Raw genomic sequence first — 22,241 nt, 5'->3', positions numbered from 1 at the left:
AGAGACCAGCATGAATCAGAGTGCAAGGTGCAGCTCTTTAGTATTGACAGAATGTAAATCTCGGGGTGTGTGTGAGGAATGAGGCTTGCAGTAGCTCTGTGGTCAGGGGCCAGGTCCCCTGAGGACCTTACACACCGCACCAGAGACATTAGACTTTGCTTTTGAAATGATAGGGTCCCTCTGAGGGTTTACAAATAGGGCAGTGACATGGCTAGTGTAGAAGGATGGCTCTGGCAAGTCGAGGAGCATGAATATAAAAGGACCAAGACTGGAGGTGAGACATGCTGCTTAGGTGGGGACCAAGCATTTTGAGGACTAAGTGTTCAGGACCTGCTTTTTGACTAGACGGTGTCAGGGGGCATGGGGGGGGGGTCACAGGGCAAGATGATCATATCACTCATAGAAAAGCAGAGGAAAAGGAATTGGCCTGAAGGGCCATAGGATGAGTGCAGATGTGGACAAGTTGAACTGAAGTGGCTGTGGTATGTCCATGGGGAGATCCCCAGCAGGGATCTGGACATATTCCATCATCTGGTTCTGTCTTCCACTGCCCGTTGCAGGAATTTTCTCTCTGTCATCTGTGATGGATGATCACCCAAGTCTTTGCTTGAATAATTCTAGTGATGGGGACTTTGCCAAATCAAAAGGAGCTTCCATTTCACTTTGGACAATTTGTTGTTCATTTGTTCGTGCACTAAGTATTTATTCATCCGTTCCTTTATGAATGGAAGTTCTCAGGTCAGAGAGAGCCCAAATTCTCCTCACTCCCGTTGCTATGCAGCGGGCTCAGCTTCCAGGAGATACATCCAACAGATATTTTCTCTTCTGCCTGAAAGCCTTTCAGATGCATGAGGACCTCTCCCTGTCCTCTTCAGAGCATCTCCTATTCTATGGCAAACAGCCCCCGTTCCTTCCCTCCTGTGCTGTAGGATCCTGATCTACACCCTCTAGCTTCTCCTTTGGGCCCTCCTCACAAAGTCAGAGGTTTAAGATGTAGAGCCCAGATCTGTACCCAGCAGCCTGAAACATGCGTCACATTGGCGTTGATACCAGCATGATCCTAGACACTCAATTTCTTTTAATAAAAACCCTAAGACAGTTTTTCTTTGCCCTATATCATTACCCTATTCTGAAATCAAGAGTTACCCTGAGAAAAGGAAACGGGATTCATTTATTGTGACTTGTGTGTGAAACAATTTGAGCTCCCAGCTCCGACTTCCTTTGTGTCTAAGTTCTCTCCAATCAACTGTTTCATACTCCATTCTTGAAACAACTTTTTCTTTTTAAGGGAAATAAAACTACTTTTTCTCATCTAGTCTTGAGATCTTTATCTGTTCTCGTGGTTCTTTTAGAGATTATTGAAAGGAGCTCTGCAATTATACCTTTAAATCTTTCAGTTCCCTAGAGTGTGCTTTATTTTGCATTCATTTTCCTTTAACTTCGTCTTTTTTTTCTGCTTTGTCCAGTTTGAAGATCATTCTCTTTAAGAAAGACAAAACCAAAATAGAAATTGACTAACTACTGCTGCCTCTTTTTCTGTCTTGCCTATTTATACCATTAACCATCAGACGGATGAGCCTATTCCATTTCTAATTCTTTTTTTTTTAATAATAGTGTTTGTTTATTTTTACTTGTTGACAGTTTGCTTTATTTATTTATTTATGGCTGTGTTGGGTCTTCGTTTCTGTACGAGGGCTTTCTCTAGTTGTGGCAAGCGGGGGCCACTCTTCATCACGGTGCGCGGGCCTCTCATTATCACCGCCTCTCTTACTGCTGAGCACAGGCTCCAGACGCACAGGCTCAGTAATTGTGGCTCACGGGCCCAGTTGCTCCGCGCCATGTGGGATCTTCCCGGACCAGGGCTCGAACCCGTGTCTCCTGCATCGGCAGGCGGACTCTCAACCACTGCGCCACCAGGGGAGCCCTCCATTTCTAATTCTTTATAGGACTTGCTGGGTAACCAACCCACGTCTCACTGCTCACTAACCTACCAATTATTTTGGTCATTTGAAGCATAATCCTTGACTTATTTTGAGTTTGCGTTGTTTGGCCACTGTTTGATTACTAGCTGTAAGAATGACAGCTAGGATTAATTAGCAGATTGCTACTGCTCTTTAAGTTTTTGCCCTTGGTTAATATGACTCTTCTCTCATCTTGAATATGTTTTTTTTTAAAGTCTGAGCTCATCAAGGACCTTTCTCTCCAGCCACACATTTGTGTTTTAAATCGAGTGTCTACCACTGCTTCACTTATTTAGTGTATCTTTGGTTATATCATGTTACTATTATATTATAGTCCCATCTTCTTGAGAGCTTTGGTCATGAGATTAGGTCTATACTTCTGTTTGAACGTTTTAAATTCTCTGTGCCTAAGGGCTGGGGCCCTACGTCCTCTTTCACGACTATTAGGCGTATAAAGATGGCTTGGTTTGTTTTCTTGCAAGGTTCTTGTCACTTTCACTTCACCAGCACAAGTTCTCCTCTGGAGGTCAGAATTTGGTCCAGAACAGATGTTCCCTTAACTTTTGCAGTTGATAATGTGACTACCATGTCTCCAAAATTTTGAAAAAGCACTGTTTTTTAAATGCACAGTTTATTCTTAGGTTCAGGGCTGTACTCGGCCATGCACCTGCTTTTTAGTCTCATTAATATGTTATGGTCAGAGTCTGCTGGGGACTTCTCAAGAAATGGGATGATTCATTTCCTGAGGTTATCTCGCGTTCGAGGAGCTGTTAAGTAGAATTACCTAGGCAATGTGCAAATAGGCAGACTTCCGGCATTATCACACGGATAGCTCCCATCATGTCTGGTTGATAGGCTGACTCCGCTGGTTCAGTTTGCTTTAAAGATGGCACTAAGCCATTCGCTCATCACCCTGCTACAAGAAAGAGATTGAATGAGTTACCTTATCCCCGTACCTGCTTCAGAGATAGCTTAAACCAAAAGCATATCAGCCAGAAGAGAATTTCTCCTCTTAGGAAGATCTGTGGAGGAGATTACTTAGTCCCCATTGCCCTGTAGCCCCACCACTAGGTTTAACCCATAGCACTTCTTGCAGAAGTACCAATTTTAGTAATCTCAAGACAAGAGGAAGTGTTTGGATTGAATGATGTTGTAAAAAGAACTACATCAAGTATTAAGATCCTGAGTGAGTAAAACTAATATCTCAAAAACATGGGAAAAGTGAAAGAAAAGTTTTGTATATAATTTGGATTTGAGAGACCCAGTAGCTCTGTGACCCTCATGAACCCCCTCTTAATTGAGTGGTTTCTCATGGTGAGCATCTCACCAGCTTACTGGGCGATGAAGCAAATACCAGGCACACTTTCCTCTCCTTCTCCTCTTCGATACAAAAGATAATTTGAAATCAATACAGTTACTAAAGTGCTGCTTTTTTTTTTTTTCTCAAGGGCTTTCTCTCTCGTTCTGATGTAGTCTGTCTTGGAGACTTCTCTCCGGACACACTTTCCTCCAACTTTTTAATTTTTAAGACTATGGGAAGAGTGGGAAAAATGGTATAATAATTACTCACGTGACCTTCCCCTACAGCTCCCTTAATCACCAATTGTTAACATTTTGTCCGTTTGCTCTGCTTTTGCCATCTATCCTGTTTGTCATCTTTCTATCCATCCATCCGTCCAGCCATCCATCTGTGCAGCCACCCTTTTTTTGGGGGAATCATTTGAAAGAAACTTGCAGCTCTTGGGCCCCTTTATAGCCAAATACTTAAACATACACATATCTCCAGGAAGTCAGCGTATTTTCCTGCGCAATCAGAATGCCATTATCACGCCCAAGAAAATGATCATGAACTCAGTATTACTTATAGACTATTATATTTTCTCAGTTGTCCTTTACTATTTGTAGCTGCTGTTTTTTTTTTTCTAATCCAGGATTCAGTCCATGTTTACATATCGCATTTGGTTATTATACCTCTTTAGTCTCTTTCAGTCTATAACAAGCCCTCTGCCTCTTGTTGGTTGGTTTCTCATGGCCTTGATGTTTTGAAGAATCCAGACCAGTTGTCATGTAGAAAGTTCCACATTCTGCATTTGTCCAGTCGCATGGAATAGTAGTGCCTAGATGATGTGGTATCCTCAGTGCTTTATCCAGGAGGTACACGATGTCAGGTTGAGCCACTGTGAGTGATGCTAAGTTTGTCGAGGGCTGTACCTCAGATTGTCCGCTGTAAATTACGTATCCCCCTTTGCAGTGAGTGTGAGTTTATATCTTTAGACCGTGTGAGCACTCTGGTCCTCTTGTCTGACTCGGTTGTTACAGTGGGGAGGTTATAGTACAGTCGCTTTTCTCATCCTGTCATTGTTTTCAACATTTATTAGGTAGCAGTGTAGTATAATAAAAAAGAATTCCCTCCTCCCTTTCTCTTCCTGTTTGGTATCATTTAGAGACCCATGGCCTCTTTTCATTCAGTGTATTATCTGTTACCATCATTTCTCTTTGTTAAGTTCATATTTTCCCAGACTGGCCAGTTGGAGCCCCATCAAGGTGGCTCCCATGTCCTTTTGGGTCATCCACATCCATCTGTGAGCACTTCCCCCCTTTCTGGCACAACCTTAAACTTGCCCGGCTTTAGCCCAGTATCAGCCACTTCTCCAAGGAGCCCTGGTTCCTCTTACAGATGAATGTTATCTGGAACCCAAGCTCTTGCCCCAGAGACTTTAACCGCAAGGATCCTTTTACTTGCATTTGGGCAGGTACAGCACCAATGAAGGGGAGACCTGGAAAACATTCATCTTCTCCGAGAAGCCGGTGTTTGTGTACGGGCTCCTCACGGAGCCCGGCGAGAAGAGCACTGTCTTCACCATCTTTGGCTCCAACAAAGAGAACATCCACAGCTGGCTGATCCTCCAGGTCAATGCCACGGATGCCTTGGGTAAGCTGCTGCCTCCTCGGCCCTTTGCATGGAAATACCTATTGAGCAAAGCATCAGCTTAGATACCGTGCCCTGGGAAGAGTTTGTGATCCACTGAAGAAGATGGGCACGTATGCAGTAAGTGAATGAGAGATTCAGAGGCAGTTGCTCGGGCAGTTGTTAATAGGGCCACATGTTGTCTTTTGTATCCTCATTTCCTGTGCGGTCACGGGCACAGGGCAGGTTTACGTATGTGTGTGCTGAACATGTGAATGAATGAATGCTTGGAAAACATACTTCCAAATTAGCAGTTCCAGTTTGGCAAATTCAGTGGGTAACTACTACTAGTGATGCAGGGTCCTCTCAGAGCTGTCTGGGGTCTCATCACCATCTGCTAGCCCAGACCCAAGACCTGTACATAAGCGAGCAGGGAGAGTGAACTTCTTTATCATACTTCTTCCTTCCTCACCCCCGTGCAACCCTGCCCTCGGCAACTTCTCTGCTTTGGCTGACATTTTATTCCAGCTGCCTGGAATGCCCCTTGGGTTCAGTTTCCACTCGTTGAAATCCTTCTCATGGATCAGATGCACTTGACTGCTAATCCCAACCAAAAGATCTCTCCCCTCTTCTCTGTGTCCCTAGCGTACGTGTACTCATCACACCTTGAATTACAAATTTGTGTCTGTCACTCTGGGTGTGTCCTTTCCCATCAACTAGATCATAGGTCTTTAGACACAAGAACCTGCCCTGTGCATATTTATATTCTACCCATTGGACGGCCTGATAACCTTATTGTCAGTAAGGGTTTAATAAATGCTTGCTGATTGGAATGGTGTTGAGTTGGCAGTAGTTCGTCAATTTCAGCATTTAATCTGACCAAAGACACACATATGAAAAAGACGTAAACTACCAGTATAGACATTGGTGTACTTTGGAATTCCTGCAGAAACCACTCTACTTAAATTTCGAGTGGATGTGGGTAGATGGAATGACGGTCCAGGTTGTCTGACCAATTCTCAGCCTCCTTTCATGAAGATCCCATACCTTCCGAGCAGTGGGCCATACTACCAGATGCGTCCATGCTGCCTCGGGAAGCAGGCAAGGGACAGTACTCCTGAGTGATACCATCTCTCAGGGATTCAGCCTCTACCTAACTTCCTGGAGATAAACGCCTCTGGGCACCTATTTCTAAAGGAAACTGCAGAATCTGCTGAAATCTTTCAGAAGTGTAGACAGTGAGCACCAAAGATGCTTGCTTCTTCCCATCTTTCTCAGATGCACGTCCGTGTTTCAGGGGACACCAGGGGGCTGCTGCCCGGCCTCAGAGCCGGCTGATTAGAGGGGCGGGCTGGCTCCGGAGGCCTGCACACCTCCTGGGCAGTAACGGGAGGCACGGGAAGTGGGTGGCTGGGCTGCGGGGTGGGCAGGACAGGAAACCCTGCGTGGGTCTGCTTGTAATGCTGTATTTCTTCCTCCTCAGGGGTTCCTTGCACAGAGAACGACTACAAGCTGTGGTCCCCGTCTGATGAGCGGGGCAGCGAGTGTCTGCTAGGGCACAAGACTGTTTTCAAACGAAGGATCCCCCACGCCACGTGCTTTAACGGAGAAGACTTCGACCGGCCGGTGGTCCTGTCCAACTGCTCCTGTACCCGCCAGGACTATGAATGGTGGGTTCTACATCCATGCCAGGGACTGAGTTCTATTCTGGTCACTCACCAGTGTGGGAAACAGACTAGGACGTGGTCCCTTCCCCTGAAGAAAGGGAGGGAATCATAGGAAACAAATATTTATTAAGCATCTCTTACGAGCCCGGAACCGTGCTAGGCACTGTTTATGCAGGTTATTCCATTTAGTTGTTACAGCCGTGTGATGCGGTGGAGGTGTGACACCCAGGCAAGTTGCAGTGGTTTATGCAGGAGTAGATCACTCTGGGATTTGTTTCTACGAGGGCAGCCCAAGAAAGGAACATGCTGAAGGTTCGATGGTAGATAACTCCTTTTTTGTTAGGAGCCCTATTCTAGAGGGAATTTGTTTCTTTATCTGAAACGAGGGGGGGTTGGTGTTTTTTATATATATATATACACACACACACACATATATATATATATACATATATATATATATATATATTTGTATATTCATTAGTCCTTGAGTAAAATATCCAAGGCACTGCTTGACATTGTGGAAGAAATGACGTGCGCACAAATCATTGTAACAGGAGACGGGAAGATGCAGGTACCTTGGAGGAGGAACAGGTGCTTTTACTGGGATTATTGATAGGAAAGAGGAGACTGGGATTTGCTGCTGGGGAATCAGGACATCTCTGGAGGCAACACTGTTTGAGATGGGCTTTAAGGAAGAAGCATCTGGATATGTGACTGGAGCGTTCTAGGAAGACGCAGCGGCAGCGTGAAGGTGTGGAAACAGGAAAGTGTAGCTGGTGGTTTAGTTTGGATGTCTTGTTGGGTGTACGACTGGGGGTCAGTGAGTGGAGATGAGGCTGAAAAGAGGGAGACTACGGTGGGGTGGAGACTTGGGCGTGGACCATATTCTGTAAGCAGGAGGATGTCTTTGGAGGCTTTTGAGGAGAGTTGATGACCAGAACAGAGCTTAGCTTTAGGAAGATGATGCTAGCAGTAGAGACATAGGGTCTCAGAGCCCGTAGACAATCCCCCAGGTCTGTGATCCAGCATGAAGTCATTCCAGATTTGCAGGGCTCTCGGTAGAGCACGGGTACTGATCATAAGCACATAACTCATTTTTCAGTGGTTGCCGAAGCATAAAGAAACCAAAGGTTGCTTTGGGAAGCCACACTTATCTTGACTAAAGCCAGAAACCTTGGATGTGTTCTAGTCCAGAGGTGGGAACAGGGCCACAGAGTAAACGTTTTAGGCTTCGCAGGCCATGTGGTCTCCGTTGCAGCTACTCAGCTCTGCCTATGTATCGAGATTGCCGCCTAGATGAATGGGCATGGCCGTGACCCGATAAAGTTTTATTTACAAAACAGCCAACCAGATTCAGGCAGTTCCGGTCCTAGACCAGTGCTTCGGAAACTTGAAGGTGCGTGTGAATCATCTTGGATCTCATTAAAATGCAAGTCCTGACTTGGTTGTCGTGGGGCCCTGCAGTCGCCCAGGCTCCAGGTGACCCTGAGGCTGCTTTTCTGCAGAGCTCCCCTCAGAGCAGCAGGGCTTTAGACAGCTGAAGACGAGCATCCTCTCCGAAAGCCGTGTGGTCCTAAGATAACAACGTAGACGCTTTCATGGCAGAAGCACAGAGCTGTTCAATGTTCCCAGTGATGTCCGCTCAGTGCCCCTCTGCTGCCTTCTGCCCTCCCTTAGAGAACCCTAAATGGTAATGCCAATCGGAGGGATTTTGCTGGTCTGAGGTATCCCTGCCAACTGGATTGAGACTTTGGGGACCCTGGTCATGGAAAAGATTACGAGCCCTCTCTCCTCCCTCTTTTATCCCCGTTAAATACTTGAAAATAAGACAAAATGAAGAATATGTGAGAAAATCTGACAAATCTTGATTTTGTTTTTGATGAACACTATTATGCTTGTTTTTCTCTAAAATCATCATCGTTTTTCTCTAAAATCCCCCCAAAACAGCAACAGCAACAACCAAAAGCAAAAGCCAGGTGCCTGGCCCCCCATGGGTCCACCACACCCACTCAGCTAAAAGCCGCTGGAGGCTGAGACCAGGAAACGGCCTGTCCCACCCCTCTTGGGCTTTGGGCCAGATGGGATTGTGGGATGATGACCATGCAAACGGTGAAGGGTGTGTTTCAGGGCATCCTGTAGTTGCCCTGTTTGCTGTAGCTTCTAGAAAGGAACCAGCCTGACTGCATGGCTCTTGGAAAGGTTTGGTGGCACTGACCTGTGGCAGTGGGGAGGGCAGGGTCTGGACATGGACATGAAGAGAGGAAGTGAGAATCGGCGAGCTCCCAGTGTCTGTCCATTGGTCCTGCTCCTGAGGGACAGCTGTACTTACTTCCAACAGTCCTTTCGGGCCTCCCTGGGAAGCACAGTTACTTGCCTGTATGTTCCCTGATTTCAGGAGTAGTTTCTTTTACATCTTTATATTCCCCCAGGTTGCCAATAAGAGTGTTTTTCAAACTCTTGACTGCAACTCCTAGTAAGCAGTGTATTTTATAGTGTGATCCTGTACCTACACATATTTGTGTATGTAGACATGTACACACATCTATGTAAACAGAAGTTTTATGAGGTAAGATTTACTTTCAAGTGCGATGAATTTTGCAATTTCTTTGTGAGAGGGGGAGGAAGCAGGTCTGGACCCTCCAATATGCTTTCACAGCCCACTAGGTCATGACCCATAGTTTGAAAAAACTGCCCAAGAAGAGTACTTTGCCATTGGAGTAATTAATGCTCTGCTTAGTCCTCCAAAAGGTTTAAAGCAGCCATTCCGTAGAAATTTACCGGATTTAATGAATGGAACGTGTTTGGTACAGTAATAAAACTGCTCCCTTCTGAAAAATGCTCTACAGGGTGCTGAATGTGGACTGTCATGTAATATGTACACGAACCACTTTGCCCTGTACCTGTTAATACTTTTCCTGCAGTAGGTGTTATACTTGATAGAGTAAATGAAGGCTTTTGGGTAAAGCACATCGACATGGAAAGTCCCACTGGATTACGAGTTTATGGTTTGGGCCAGACCTTGGCAAGTACAGCTGCCTCGTTTTAGAGCCGTCCACTCACGCAGACAAGGGCAGGGCCAAGACTAGACCTGGGACCCCTGCTTCCTACCCCAGGGCTCTGCCTGGCTAGCTGGCCAGTGTGGAAGAGATGTGGTCCCCAAATTGCAGAAGGTCTGGGTCCCGAAGTGCACGAGGAGGCCCCCACGGTGATTTTAGGGAGAAGGTGGACATGCTCTTAAATAACATTGAATCCTTAGTTTAGAAAAAAGACGGTTCCTTTAAATTTCTCTTTTAATCCTTCCAGTCATGTCAAGGAGAAAGTCTCACTGGGTGCTAGTAATTCTTCACATTTGCCAATTGCTTTTAACAAACAGAGGGCAGGCCCAGAGTCTCTGGACAGGGAACTGGGTCCAGCTAAAAAAAGTCAGTATTATTTTGTCTCCGGCATCATGATCTGTCTCGTTTCTGTCTATTTATGGCATATACGATAATGGTTTTCCAATTACGACTCCGTTATAAAGTTTCTTTTGAAAATGCATTAGTGTAAAATAGTGAGTATTCGTTAAAGGGACATGTTGAGTAACTTACAATACAGGTGGTGGGCAGTAGGGTGGACGTCGCCAGGGAGGGTCCCAAAATACCTGAAGTGTGTCAACCAGCGGTCTTACCGATCCCCAATTACCTTTTCAGTGACTTTGGCTTCAAGATGAGTGAAGATTTGTTATTAGAGGTTTGTGTTCCGGATCCTGAGTTTTCTGGGAAGTCGCACTCCCCTCCCGTGCCTTGTCCTGTGGGTTCTGCTTACAGGAGAACCAGAGGGTACGTCTCACAGAGGTTGCCATGTCTGGGACACGGCGGGTCTGCACTTGGTATGGAGAGCACAGAGGACCGACCACCTGGGTTCCTTTCATACTCTAAATGCCAGAATTCCAAGGTAGCAGGTTTCAGGTAGCTTGGGGAATATTTAAAACTGTGATGTTTGCAAACTCGTCTCCCCACCCTAGCCCCCCGTGGAAAAAAATGCAAGTCTGTAAGCGTCTCTGCAACTCCAGTTGTTTCTTAAGTCATAAACTTCAGCCAGTGCACGTCTTCAGAGCATTGTGTTGAAGAGATACAGTTGACTCTTGAACAATACACATTTGAAATGCATGTAAGGTCCACTTACATGTGGAGTTTCTTCAGTAAATATAATACCTGTATTTTCATTGTACTTTTAAGTTCAGGTGGGGGAAAGTTTGTGTTCGATGAGAGATCACAGTATGTAGAATCAAAAGAACTAGGGTTCTAATCCTGATTCTACTCAGACTATTTGAGTTCCTGCCTTTGGGCGAGTCATTTATGAATTCCTTTGATTTTGAGGTGGAGGTAGCAGTACTACGTGGATTTTTACCTGTAGTGGTGGGGGGTTGGTCAGTGCCCCTAACCCTGGAGCTGTTCAAGGGTCAACGGTATGTGTGAAACTCTCGCCTGGGACAGTGCTCCAAATTGTCTGTGCTGCCTCATTTATTTACAGGCAGAAGCAATTCAGAATGATTCAATTCCTTCTTCTTGCTGTATAGGAAAATGAATAGATAAGCTGTATTGTCCATGGATGGGTAAATGTTCCTTTATGACTATTCTTTGATGTTTCTGACCTCTTACTCTTGGGTGGGGGTGACAGCTATCGGAAGATTTCTGGGGACACCTGCAGTGGAGGAGATGTTGAAGTACGCCTGGAAGGAGAGCTGGTGCCGTGTCCTTTGGCAGGTGAGACGTGGTTTCTTCCCTTTGTCTTGTCGAGACATTGTTGAAGCATTCCCGTGATCTCACCTGGCTCTTCAGACTTCCTGGAGAGAAAGGATGGGTATCTCAGAGCTCCCGTTTCCCCCTAAGCATGGTATCCAAACAACATTTCTTTATAACCTTATGTTTTTATAGGAACGGAAGACATTTTCGGAGGGAAATCCCTTTTGTTCATTGAAAAATACTTACTTGGCATCTGTTGTATTCTAGGCGTGGGGGGCTGAGGGCACCCTTAGGCCTTCTGTGTGTTCCTTGATCTGTTTGTTTGTCATAGAAAGAGACTCATGGCTTTCTGGGAAATAGCTAAGTGATCTATCTTAATTTTTATAACAATAATTATGACTAATATTTTTATGGAATTTTACACATTTTAATGTACTTTTCCATGCGTTATCAGTTTAGTCCTTAGAACTACCCAGTGAAGCAGATTTTATTAGCTCCATTTTTTTTTTTAATATGAGGAAGTGTGTTCAGAGGAGAGAGTTAAACAATTTATTTGAGGTCACACATCTGGTAAGTGACAGAGCTAGAATTCAGACTCCAAGCCTCATGCTCTTGTTCGGCCATCACTCAAGTGGCATGTGAGCGCCATTCCCGTTCTTTGAGGTGATCACGTGCCTGCTTATCGGGGGAAACTTTTACAGCAAACGCACATGCTATAAAGGTATAATGTGCTCCAAACATTTCAAGTTGATTTGGTGGTGATAGCAGATGTTGAGGTATTCGTAATATAGACGTGAAATTATGATACCTTAACAAAGAGCTAATCTCTTAGCATCTTTCCTTTCTTTGCTCCGTTTCTAGTCTTTTTCATGTAGGGCTTCTCTTCCCTCTGAGCCCTCCCTCCTGCTCATGCCTCTCGGGGAAGGTGCGTGACTGGAGCTGGCTCCATTGGTGGTGGTGGCGTCTGATGGAACAGCCATCAGCGCCAAAGGAAGCGTGAGCGAACAGCCTTGTCCTCTGCGGGCAGGGAAGAGCAGCCCTCTGCTTCGCTCACTGCTCGCCAGTTTGCCCTGGTGTTTTTCACGCTAAGCTCATTAGTCCCTTAATTTAATCTTCCATCATTACTGAGTAATTAACATCCCTCACTGTGGAGACTTCAAAAGAACATGGCTTCCGCAGATTCCCACAAATGAGCAGATAATATTCAAACAGTCCCCTCACGAGAGCTGTTATTGATGAGGGCTTGGGTTTGAGTGATCGCTCTTAAGGGGCTGGAGTAGGTACTTTGGTAATAAATATTTCTGAAGGTAATTCAGCGAGGGACAAAACAGTTTGTTTAAAACTGTCTAAACTGGTAGGAAAGCTATTTTCTCTTCTGATAGGAGAAGATAGAATAGGGAATGAAGTGGAAAAATCTCATTTGTAGTGTAGGCCACCTCCTAAATGATTTTTTTTTTTTTTTTGGAAAGCATGGAATAGAAGGCAAGGATGTACCAAGAAAGGAAAAGATGGTTTTATAGGGCTAATGTGGAACCATAATATGTTTGCAAAGATGAGGTAATCTGGTCGTCTGGAAGGATTTTTAAAAGTGAAGTAATTTTTCTTCCTTTGAGATTAGGATAATAACGCACATCTCTAGGCTGGGCTCATGTATGGCTGGGATTTACCAAGAATTCTATTTCTTTTCTAAGTTAAGGATTGCACACAAAATGCTGTCTGTTCCTCTACACCCAATCCTAAGGCAGGTGTTTCAGGACTCAGACTCTACTCAAAAGGCACTAGTTGGTTAGAAGGAAAAAAAAAAAAACCCAAAGCAACAGAATGAGGTTTCTGGATGGTAGAGAGATGTGGGTGAAGGGCTTGCTGTTGTGAATGTGTCTCCGCATCTCCACGCGGCAGCTGCCATGAGAATCCTTGATTCCAGTGTCATTTACAAGCTCGGCACTTTTCATCTTGACTATTCCCTCCCCTGGGAATTATAGTGGGAAGGTTTTCTTGCAAACCAAAGGGAGGGTTTGTTGTCATGTGGTGGTGGCTTAGATACTTTTGAAGTGAAGTAATACTGAAGGAAAAGAAGGCAAATTTACCTTTGGTAAAAAATAGTAGGTAGACTTACATTTTGGGGGTGCATTATCTATACTGAAGCCTTTATAAAGCAGAGGTGGCTAGGACATGTTAACTCGTTGAATGAATGGGATGAGAGAGAGAGCAAACAACCACAGTCACCGTGCAGGCATGCAGCAGAGGGATCCAGATTTGCAACTTGGTCCCAGATGTAACATATTGTCACAACGGATGCCTCAGGTATGGATGCAGGTGTGTTGCTCATCTCCATTCCCTTGGAAGAATCTGGATGTTTTCCAGGCTGTTCCCTAAGTGGAAGGGATAGAGCACCAGCTCTTCACGTTCCTAGTTGTCTGACGTTAAGTCAGTCTCGTAAGCACCCTGGGCTTCTATTTCTATGTCTTGAAAAATGGCACCATCGGTGTTACACCGTTGGGTGTTAAAACATAGACTCTGGATCCAGACCATCCGAGTTCAAATCTTGGTTCTGCCACTTACTAGTTGTGTGACCTTGAGTGGGTTACTTAACCTCTTTGCTCTCAGTTTTCTCATTTGTAAAATCAAGTTAATAGTAGTTCTTCCTTTATACAGTTGTTACTGGGATCAGACAATGCTTGGTACATAGTATGTACGTTGTGTAAGTATTTAAGTAGAAATAGAATCTTTGTGATGATTATGTTGTAAAACGTTTTGTAGGTGGCCAAGGATGTATTTTTGCTTTGAAAATATAGTGGGGTGGTATAATTGCTCTGTGTCATTGTGAACAATATTGAATGGGTGAGTAAATAGATTAGGAAACTTAGCTGTAAGTCTTCAGCGACTTGGGGTCTTTAGTCAACAAGATTACGATGCCACGTGATGCAGTCCTGTGACAAGGAGGAACGTGCTGATTGGTGTAATTATTTTGTCAAGTGTGACCAAAACTTTTGGGCCGAGCTCTGAAGAATAGCTATTGGAGCATGACTACTGGAGGGAATCTAGATTTTTTTAAAATGTAGCAAGTAGACACTCTGCAGAGGAAACAGAGATTCACGGGAGTTTAAGAAACTTGCCCAAGGCAGAAATGTGATTCCTTTACCCACCTTCTAAGTCTGGATTCCTACGTTCTCACTTGACCCACGCCACGTGCAGTGGCTCTGAGGTTTATGGGTGAGAAAAAAGAGGGTCAGACGTGCGAGGACCCGTTCAGCATCCCCAGGTCCAGCCCCCTGTCGTCTTTGTGTGTCTGTGCAGAGGAGAACGAGTTCATCCTGTACGCCATGCGCAAGTCCATCCACCGCTACGACTTGACCTCCGGAGCCACCGAGCAGTTGCCTCTCACCGGGCTGCGGGCAGCGGTGGCCCTGGACTTCGACTATGACCGCAACTGCTTGTATTGGTCCGACCTGGCCTTGGACATCATCCAGGTGCGTGCACTCTGGGTCTGCTCACGGGGGCTGTGCCTCGTGACTGCCCAGTCCTGGTAAGCTTCTTGCAGAGTGGCCCAAGGAGATGGGTATTGGAGGTTTTTAAGTTGTAACTCCTCTCAGGGCCAACGGATGACACTTTTCAGTTTTCTGTTTTAGTATGTTCTTTCCCTACCTACCTCTGTCCTTGTAGGAAGGACAGAGGGAGCCCCCAATCTGTGGTATTGCTTATAAGTGAGGTCTCCCTTTACCTGCTGGAAAGATTTTAGGATTCGGTATGTAGCACTATTAGTCCCTCCCTATCGTGTGCACTGCCTCGTTAGCATCCTTCTTTCCAAGCCGTGATATAGTAACACTTGATCTCCATAGTTCACGTAATTATCCATTTCAGCTATTCTGAGCACGGTCAAGAACCAGGAAGTAAGCTGTGAAGGTCGCCATGCAGGCCAGATAGATGGCCATACACTCAGACCCATGCATTTTAAAGGAGAGCTATTTGATATTTATTCGTTGCTTATTTAATCCTTCTAGAAAAGCAATTCTAGCAAGTTTTATCTGGACTTCCAACCCAACAGAAATTTTACAGGGCCCGGGTATCTGAAGGGTTTGGTGGGGGGGTGGCAGTGACTACTGCCCGTTACTGTCCCAGCGATAGCACCTGATGGCTAGGAGCCTCCCGAGGGAGGAAAGGCTTTTTATAAAAAGCAGACACAGGATTTAAAAAATAACAGCTGTCTGGTTTCGTTTATTTTAAAAGCAGACAGACTTAGGCGTTTTGGTCATCTCCACCTCGTTACTGTGATACAACACAGCTCAGTGACCGGTGTTCGTGATGATAATGCAAGGTGATGTGAAAGATTCAGTTCTGTTAGTTATTCTGCTTCAAACAGGAAGCCATAATCCATTTTAGAAATGCTTTTATCAAAAACCAGCTTCATGCATCTGGAACACTTACGAATATAAAACATCTCCGCCCTCACCCTTCAAGCCAATTGAATAAGTGGGTTCCCATCGAAGGGGCTGATTTGGCTGGAGGTCATTTGAACATTTCACACCGTTTCTTCTTTCTTTCTTTCTCATCAGCGCCTCTGTTTGAACGGGAGTGCAGGGCAAGAGGTGATCGTCAGTTCTGGCCTGGAGACAGTGGAAGCCTTGGCTTTTGAACCCCTCAGCCAGTTACTTTACTGGGTGGATTCTGGCTTCAAAAAGATTGAGGTATGTCCTTAATTATGCAAGTAGGGGAGCCCCTGGGCTGTGAGCCAGATTTGACACAGAAGCAGGAGCCAGTGTGTCTAATTCCTCTGGAGATTCCCTGAGAAATGCAGAGAATGGAGGTCCCGTGTACGAACAGGGTGCCTGAATCTGTTAAACAGAGATTTCATTAAGATACCTGAATACTTACTTTTGGGCTAGCAGAAGCATAGAGTAGTAACAGCAATGATGATAATGATACCGTAGCGTTCTTACAATGCCATAACAGCCACGCTCGAGTATTATGCTGTCAATTAGCATAATGAAGATAATATCGTGATTATTATCATAATATCATTGTTATTAATGATGAGGAGCCCTGTTGGAACCACTTTGCAGGAATTATTTGATTCACTTCTCACAGCCACCCTGTAAGGTAGGTGCTCTCGTATCCTCACTTCACCTGTCTGCACCTGAGCTCCGCAGGGCACTGGGAGGGTAAGAAGTCGTGGTCTCCTAGGCATGTGCTCAACCCCTGCGTGTTCCTGCTGAGGCAGTGGGGCGCTGCCTCCGCACCTCTTTATACTGATTTCACTGGGGAGACATGACTCGTGGTTTACTGGAAGGCACAGTAGAAGCAGAGAGACCCAGAGAGTTGGGGGAAGTTACATGACGAAAGCCACAAACTCGAGAGACAGCCCTGGGTTCGGTCTTTTTTTTTTGCGGTACGCGGGCCTCTCACTGTTGTGGCCTCTCCCGTTGCGGAGCACAGGCTCCGGACGCGCAGGCTCAGCGGCCATGGCTCACGGGCCCAGCCGCTCTGCGGCACGTGGGATCTTTCCGGACCGGGGCAGGAACCCGTGTCCCCTGCTTCGGCAGGCGGACTCTCAACCGCTGCGCCACCAGGGAAGCCCTGGGTTCAGTCTTTATTCTAGTAGCTAAGTGACTCGGGCAAGTTTCTTATCCCCTCTAAGCTTCAGTTTCTTCATCTGTAAGGTGAGGATTCCTTTATCCACTCAGTCATTTGACAAGTGCTGTTTTCGGGCACACTTCGTGCCAGGTATGGTTTTAGGTCATGATGATACAGCAGGAGGCAGGACACACAGGTCCCTGTGCTGAGAGAGATTAGGTTTTAGTGGAGCAAAATAATGAAGAAATAAGTCCATCCGTTCTATTGCTGCCACGTGCGGCAAAGAACATCAAATGGGGGCAATGTGACTGTGTGACTGGGGAGAGGAAGTATCTTGGAAGGGACACCTGAGCTGAGCCCTGATCGAGGAGGGGATCATTGGAGTGTTCCCCTCACAGGGTGGTTGAGAGAATGGAATGGAAAGATGCACATCGCCGGGCACACACTGAGCGGTGCGTCGGTGGTCTTCTTATTACTCTTCCGCTCCTTTTTTTAATTGAGTGTGGTCAGCGCTCCGCTAGAAGGGTGCAGGTAAAGCTTCAGTGTCCACACGCGTCCACAGTGTACAGCTCAAATACGGTGTGTGAAATGGTGTAAGAGTGGCTGCCCCTTGATCAAGGCGGCTCAGAAGGGTCAGCAGAGCAGGTGGGCCTGGGGGTGGATCTGGTGGGAGCAGACGGGAGCAGGTATGTCAGGCTTGGGGAACCATGAGAAGATCAGCCTCCCTGAAGTTGTAGGAGCCTGTGTGGAGGAGAGAATGTGGAGAGAGCAGTCTGTGGAGGCTCTTAAACGGCAAGGCGGTGACGTTGAGAATTTGTTTTGTGGGCAAAGCAGAGCCATTGGTGGCTTTGGAGCTTGGAGCAGCGGAGGTGGGTGGAGTTAGTAAATACACAGTGAGCACTTACTTCGTGCAGGTGATCAAGCCCCCAGGACTGGGGGCACGGGTGGCGCTGGCTCCGCTGTCAGACTGTGTGAGAATTGTCACCTGAGCCAGAGGAGGGAAGAACTCATTCTGGCTGGAGGTCAGAGCAGGTTTACAGATCAGTCTGTAGGGGAATCAGGCGGCCATAAAGGGACCCATCTGTAGGAGGGAGCCAAGTAGGCAACTTAGCAATGTTTAAGGAGCTCAGACCCGTCTTGGCCTTTTCCCCTTCTTTGTCAGGTGGGGAATCCAGATGGCGACTTCCGACTCACGGTTGTCAATTCCTCTGTGCTTGACCGGCCCAGGGCTCTGGTCCTCGTGCCCCAAGACGGGTAAGTGTGGTCCCAAAGGAAATCTGTGTGTGTCCAATGCTGTAACGGACAGATTCTCATGGAACGGCAAACTGCTGGACAGAAACTTGTTTCTAATGATTGTGGTTGAAATAATCTATGACCTGCAAGTCTTGGAACCATGACTTAGTCATCCTGGGCAGCTAGCTCCATCCCCTTTCCATTAGCAAGCATCAGAATCTCTGTAGGCACCCAGATGTCTCACAGCTGTGGGGTGTTTCTCTAACAAAAGGTAGTATTAAAAGTCTCTCTGGACATAGTCAGGCCCACATAGTTGGATATTGTAAGGAGTCTTTATCTTGAGTTTAACGTGTGATACACACATTTAACCTCTTGCTTCTTTTCTCTGCCCCCCAGCTTGTGTTTTCTTACCAGCAATTTGTATGCACTTGGGAAACGCAGAGGTGCTTTTTATTAATTTATTATTAACTTAAGGAAACAGAGCTAAAAGGGAAATTCTGGATGAGGCTTTGTAGCATTTATGATTGAGAATTAGATCGATTTTTAAAAGAAAATTCTGAAAATAAGATATGCATTTGATTAAAAATATTAAAAGAGTAGAAGTTTATGAAACGAAAAATATTTGTTTCCTCCATTCTCTTAACTCTTCACCCTCACATTTCCTAGGGGTAATCATTGTTAACAGTTTCTTGGTTAAGAGTTATCATTCAGAGTTTATTTTTACCCGTGTACACGTGTATGCCCTTTAAACACAGACACATAGACACACACAGACACACACACAAACACGCGTATCAGAAAGGATTATAGGATATTTACTATTCTTCATGTTTTAAAAATATTTAATATGGTTTGAAGATTGTTTTATGTGAGCACATGTAGATCTTTAGACATCATAATATTCTTTTGTGTGTACCATAATGTATCACTTTATAGATTAACATTTTTGTGTGTATACGTGTATATACACCTAAATATATAGGTGTATATACACCTAAATATATAGGTGTATACACACCTATATATTTTTTTTTTGGCTAGTATGAACAATGCTGTGGTGAACATCTTTGTACATTGTCTTTGCATAACTTGATTATACCATAGATAAATTCCAATAAAAGAATTTGTGGGTCAAGTAATTAAGTGGCTTTACCTATTAGAATTAGAGATTATAATAACAGTGCTGAACTAACTGGCTGAATGCTTGTCTCTTCGGAGCAGTTTTTGAGCTCCCATTTCCCCAGTTCTGATGGGATGTGTGCTCTTCCCCGGTTTTGGCCAGAGTGATGTTCTGGACCGACTGGGGGGACCTGAGGCCTGGCATTTACCGGAGCAACATGGATGGTTCGGCTGCCTATCGTCTTGTGTCGGAGGACGTTAAGTGGCCCAATGGCATCACCGTGGACGAGCGGTGGATCTACTGGACGGATGCCTACCTGGACTGCATCGAGCGGATCACTTTCAGCGGCCAGCAGCGCTCCGTCATCCTGGACAACCTCCCACACCCCTACGCCATTGCTGTCTTTAAGGTGGGGCCTCACCTGTTCCAGCATTGGGCAACCTGTCAGTGTAGGTGAGGAGCAGACTGAGGTGTAGAGCCTGCTGTCTCTGGGTTTTTGCAGAGATGCTTATCTAACTTAGAAAATCAGCTCATTTCTGAATTGGAGGCAGTTTCTTTCTGCCCATAGGGAGGGATGCCAGACAGAGCTGCCAGGGATCCAGGATGCTCACTGTTCATCTTTCAAAAGTTTGAGGTTGCATCCCATGAAAATTCCTGGCTTGCCTTTCAGTATCGGTAGCCTCATTTTGGCTCTGTGTCTTTTTTTTTTTTTTTTTGTGATACGTGGGCCTCTCACTGTTGTGGCCTCTCCCGTTGTGGAGCACAGGCTCCAGACATGCAGGCTCAGCGGCCATGGCTCACGGGCCCAGCCGCTCCGCGGCATGTGGGATCTTCCCGGACGGGGCCACGAACCCGTGTCCCCTGCATCGGCAGGCGGACTCTCAACCACTGCGCCACCAGGGAAGCCCTCTGTGTCTTTTTAAAAAATTTTTTATTTTTTGGCTGCATTGGGTCTTCGTTGCTGCGGGCGGGCTTTCTCTAGTTGCAGTGAGCAGGGGCTACTCGTCATTGCGGTGCGTGGGCTTCTCATTGCGGTGACGTCTCTTGTTGCGGAACATGGGCTGTAGGTGCGCGGGCCTCAGTAGTTGCAGCACGTGGGCTCAGTAGTTACGGCATGTGGGCTTAGTTGCTACACAGCATGTGGGATCTTCCTGGACCAGGGATCGAACCCGTGTCCCCTGCATTGGCAGGCAGATTCTTAACCACTGCGTCCCCGGGGAAGCCCCTGGCTCTGTGTCTTGGTCTCTTGTGAGGTTTGCTCTCTTCATTCCCTGATGTCTTGAGATGAGCCCTGTCCCACCTCTGCCTCCTGGGGGTGGCCTGTCACTTGTGCTTCGACTCTAGAACCCAAAATGGTTGTTCAGATTTTCTACGGAAGGGTTCAACTTGTGGTCAGACTTACCGGATGCTTATCGGATAGTTTCTTTGGGGTCGTTCCTTCAGTGTGGATAGTTGGTGAGGTTTGGATAAAATCACTGACTTGCATTTAAGTCACATCTTGATCAGGCTGATCATTCAGCCAGTGAATGTTAGGTGTCCACTGCACGCTGGAGCTCTTGGTCTGAATGAGGGTCCGGGAAAAAAGACAGAAGAGCTGACTCACTAACAGAGGTTTTCTTTTTAGAATGACATCTACTGGGACGACTGGTCACAGCTCAGCATATTCCGAGCTTCCAAATACAGCGGGTCTGAGATGGCGATTCTGGCGAACCGGCTCACGGGGCCCATGGACCTGAAGATTTTCTACCGGGGGAAAACAACCGGTAAGGCAGCATCTCCTCCTTAATCTCTGTCGAGTTGATCTCTTGAAAGGGGCTGGGTGTGGGCAGTCTCTGATCAAGCAGGATGTGGCAGCCTGTCATGACAACATGTGCATTATTTAATTTCTTCCTATGACATCTTAATTTCTTTTCTAATGATACACAAACAGCTGGAAGACAGCATGTTTTTGCCTGCCTGGAACGCTGGTGCTCGGTGGGTAAATTACACCCTCCTCCTGCCTTTGGCCCCTGACTGATGGGTGGTGTGGCTTCTGTTGCAGCTGGAGAGGCCCAGTGTGCACTTAATCCCCGCTTGGCACCCTGACAGGGAGTGATGCTGTGCTGGGTGCATAGCTTCCGACAGGAGTCCCGTCTTCTCTGGTTGCTCAGATGACCAGTTGCTCATTGAGCCCTACTTCCCTCGCAATGTGAGATCTAGTTATATGATGACTTAATTCGCTTGTCCCCACTGTGAAACTCTAAACCCCATGAAGAAGGAGATCCTGTCTTTGTTCTTGCTCAGTAATCTTACCAATGACCAGCACTCAGTAGCTGCTCAATTCATACTTGTTGAAAGAAGAAGGGATGGGGGGTGGGGAGTGTTGCTGGTGGGTGCAGAGAACGGGTGTATGAAAGACTGTAGGCTGAGGCTTCAAGGACTTCTGCAAGGCTCTGCCTGGCTGGTCCTGGGGTCCGAGACTATTCAGTAGGATACCTTCTTCCTTACCGCACGGCCCTTGCCCCTTGTGTATCTCCCGACCATACTGTTGATTCTAGAGGAGGGGGATCTGGGTACTCCCCAGAAGAATAGTCCCTTTAAGAAGAGCCCTCTTTATCTCAGCAGGATTAAGTAGCATCCTGGGTCTGCTGACTCTCCTTTATTGACAGACTGCTAGGTTTCCTGTTTTGAACTAGAACGTTGATATTGTCTTGTGGTTTTTGGCTGGCCCTGTGCTAAGAGAAAATTGACAAGGGGAAATAATACGGTTATAGATATCATTGCTATCCTTTGGGGACTAATGAAGAGAGCATGAAAACACGCTTGGAAAACTGTAAAGTGTCCTAGAAATGGAAGTCTGCATTATTGTTACGTCTTCACAGCTGACCCGTGAGGTGGGCAGGGCTGGTATTATGGTCCATGGTTTCTAGATTAGGGAACAAAATCTCAGATGTGAATTAGCTTTCCCGAAGACCCCTCCCTTGTTTAGGAGCTGGGCTTTTGTTCCAGTTCTGCCACAAGACAAAGAAGTCACATTCTTTCTTAGAGGAGGTGCCTGTTTTGAAATAAGGCAGAGAG

General features: G+C 46.1%; 1 protein-coding gene across 1 annotated transcript in view; it reads left to right on the top strand.

The window, feature by feature from the left end:
- SORL1 (sortilin related receptor 1) overlaps positions 1-22,241 on the top strand; it is a 156,487-nt gene that overhangs the window by 73,670 nt on the left and 60,576 nt on the right. Inside the window, exons 13-21 of the mRNA XM_065883269.1 lie at positions 4,715-4,893; positions 6,353-6,539; positions 10,226-10,354; positions 11,196-11,281; positions 14,558-14,730; positions 15,814-15,945; positions 17,994-18,085; positions 19,347-19,593; positions 20,809-20,947. Of these exons, the coding sequence (XP_065739341.1) occupies positions 4,715-4,893; positions 6,353-6,539; positions 10,226-10,354; positions 11,196-11,281; positions 14,558-14,730; positions 15,814-15,945; positions 17,994-18,085; positions 19,347-19,593; positions 20,809-20,947 (1,364 nt within the window). The remainder of the gene's footprint in view (positions 1-4,714; positions 4,894-6,352; positions 6,540-10,225; positions 10,355-11,195; positions 11,282-14,557; positions 14,731-15,813; positions 15,946-17,993; positions 18,086-19,346; positions 19,594-20,808; positions 20,948-22,241) is intronic.

The sequence above is a fragment of the Phocoena phocoena genome, chromosome 8 (assembly GCF_963924675.1).
Source record: "Phocoena phocoena chromosome 8, mPhoPho1.1, whole genome shotgun sequence".
NCBI lineage: Eukaryota > Metazoa > Chordata > Mammalia > Artiodactyla > Phocoenidae > Phocoena > Phocoena phocoena.
The sequence above is the reverse complement of the archived record's forward strand: the minus strand, read 5'-3'. Positions and strand labels throughout refer to the sequence as shown.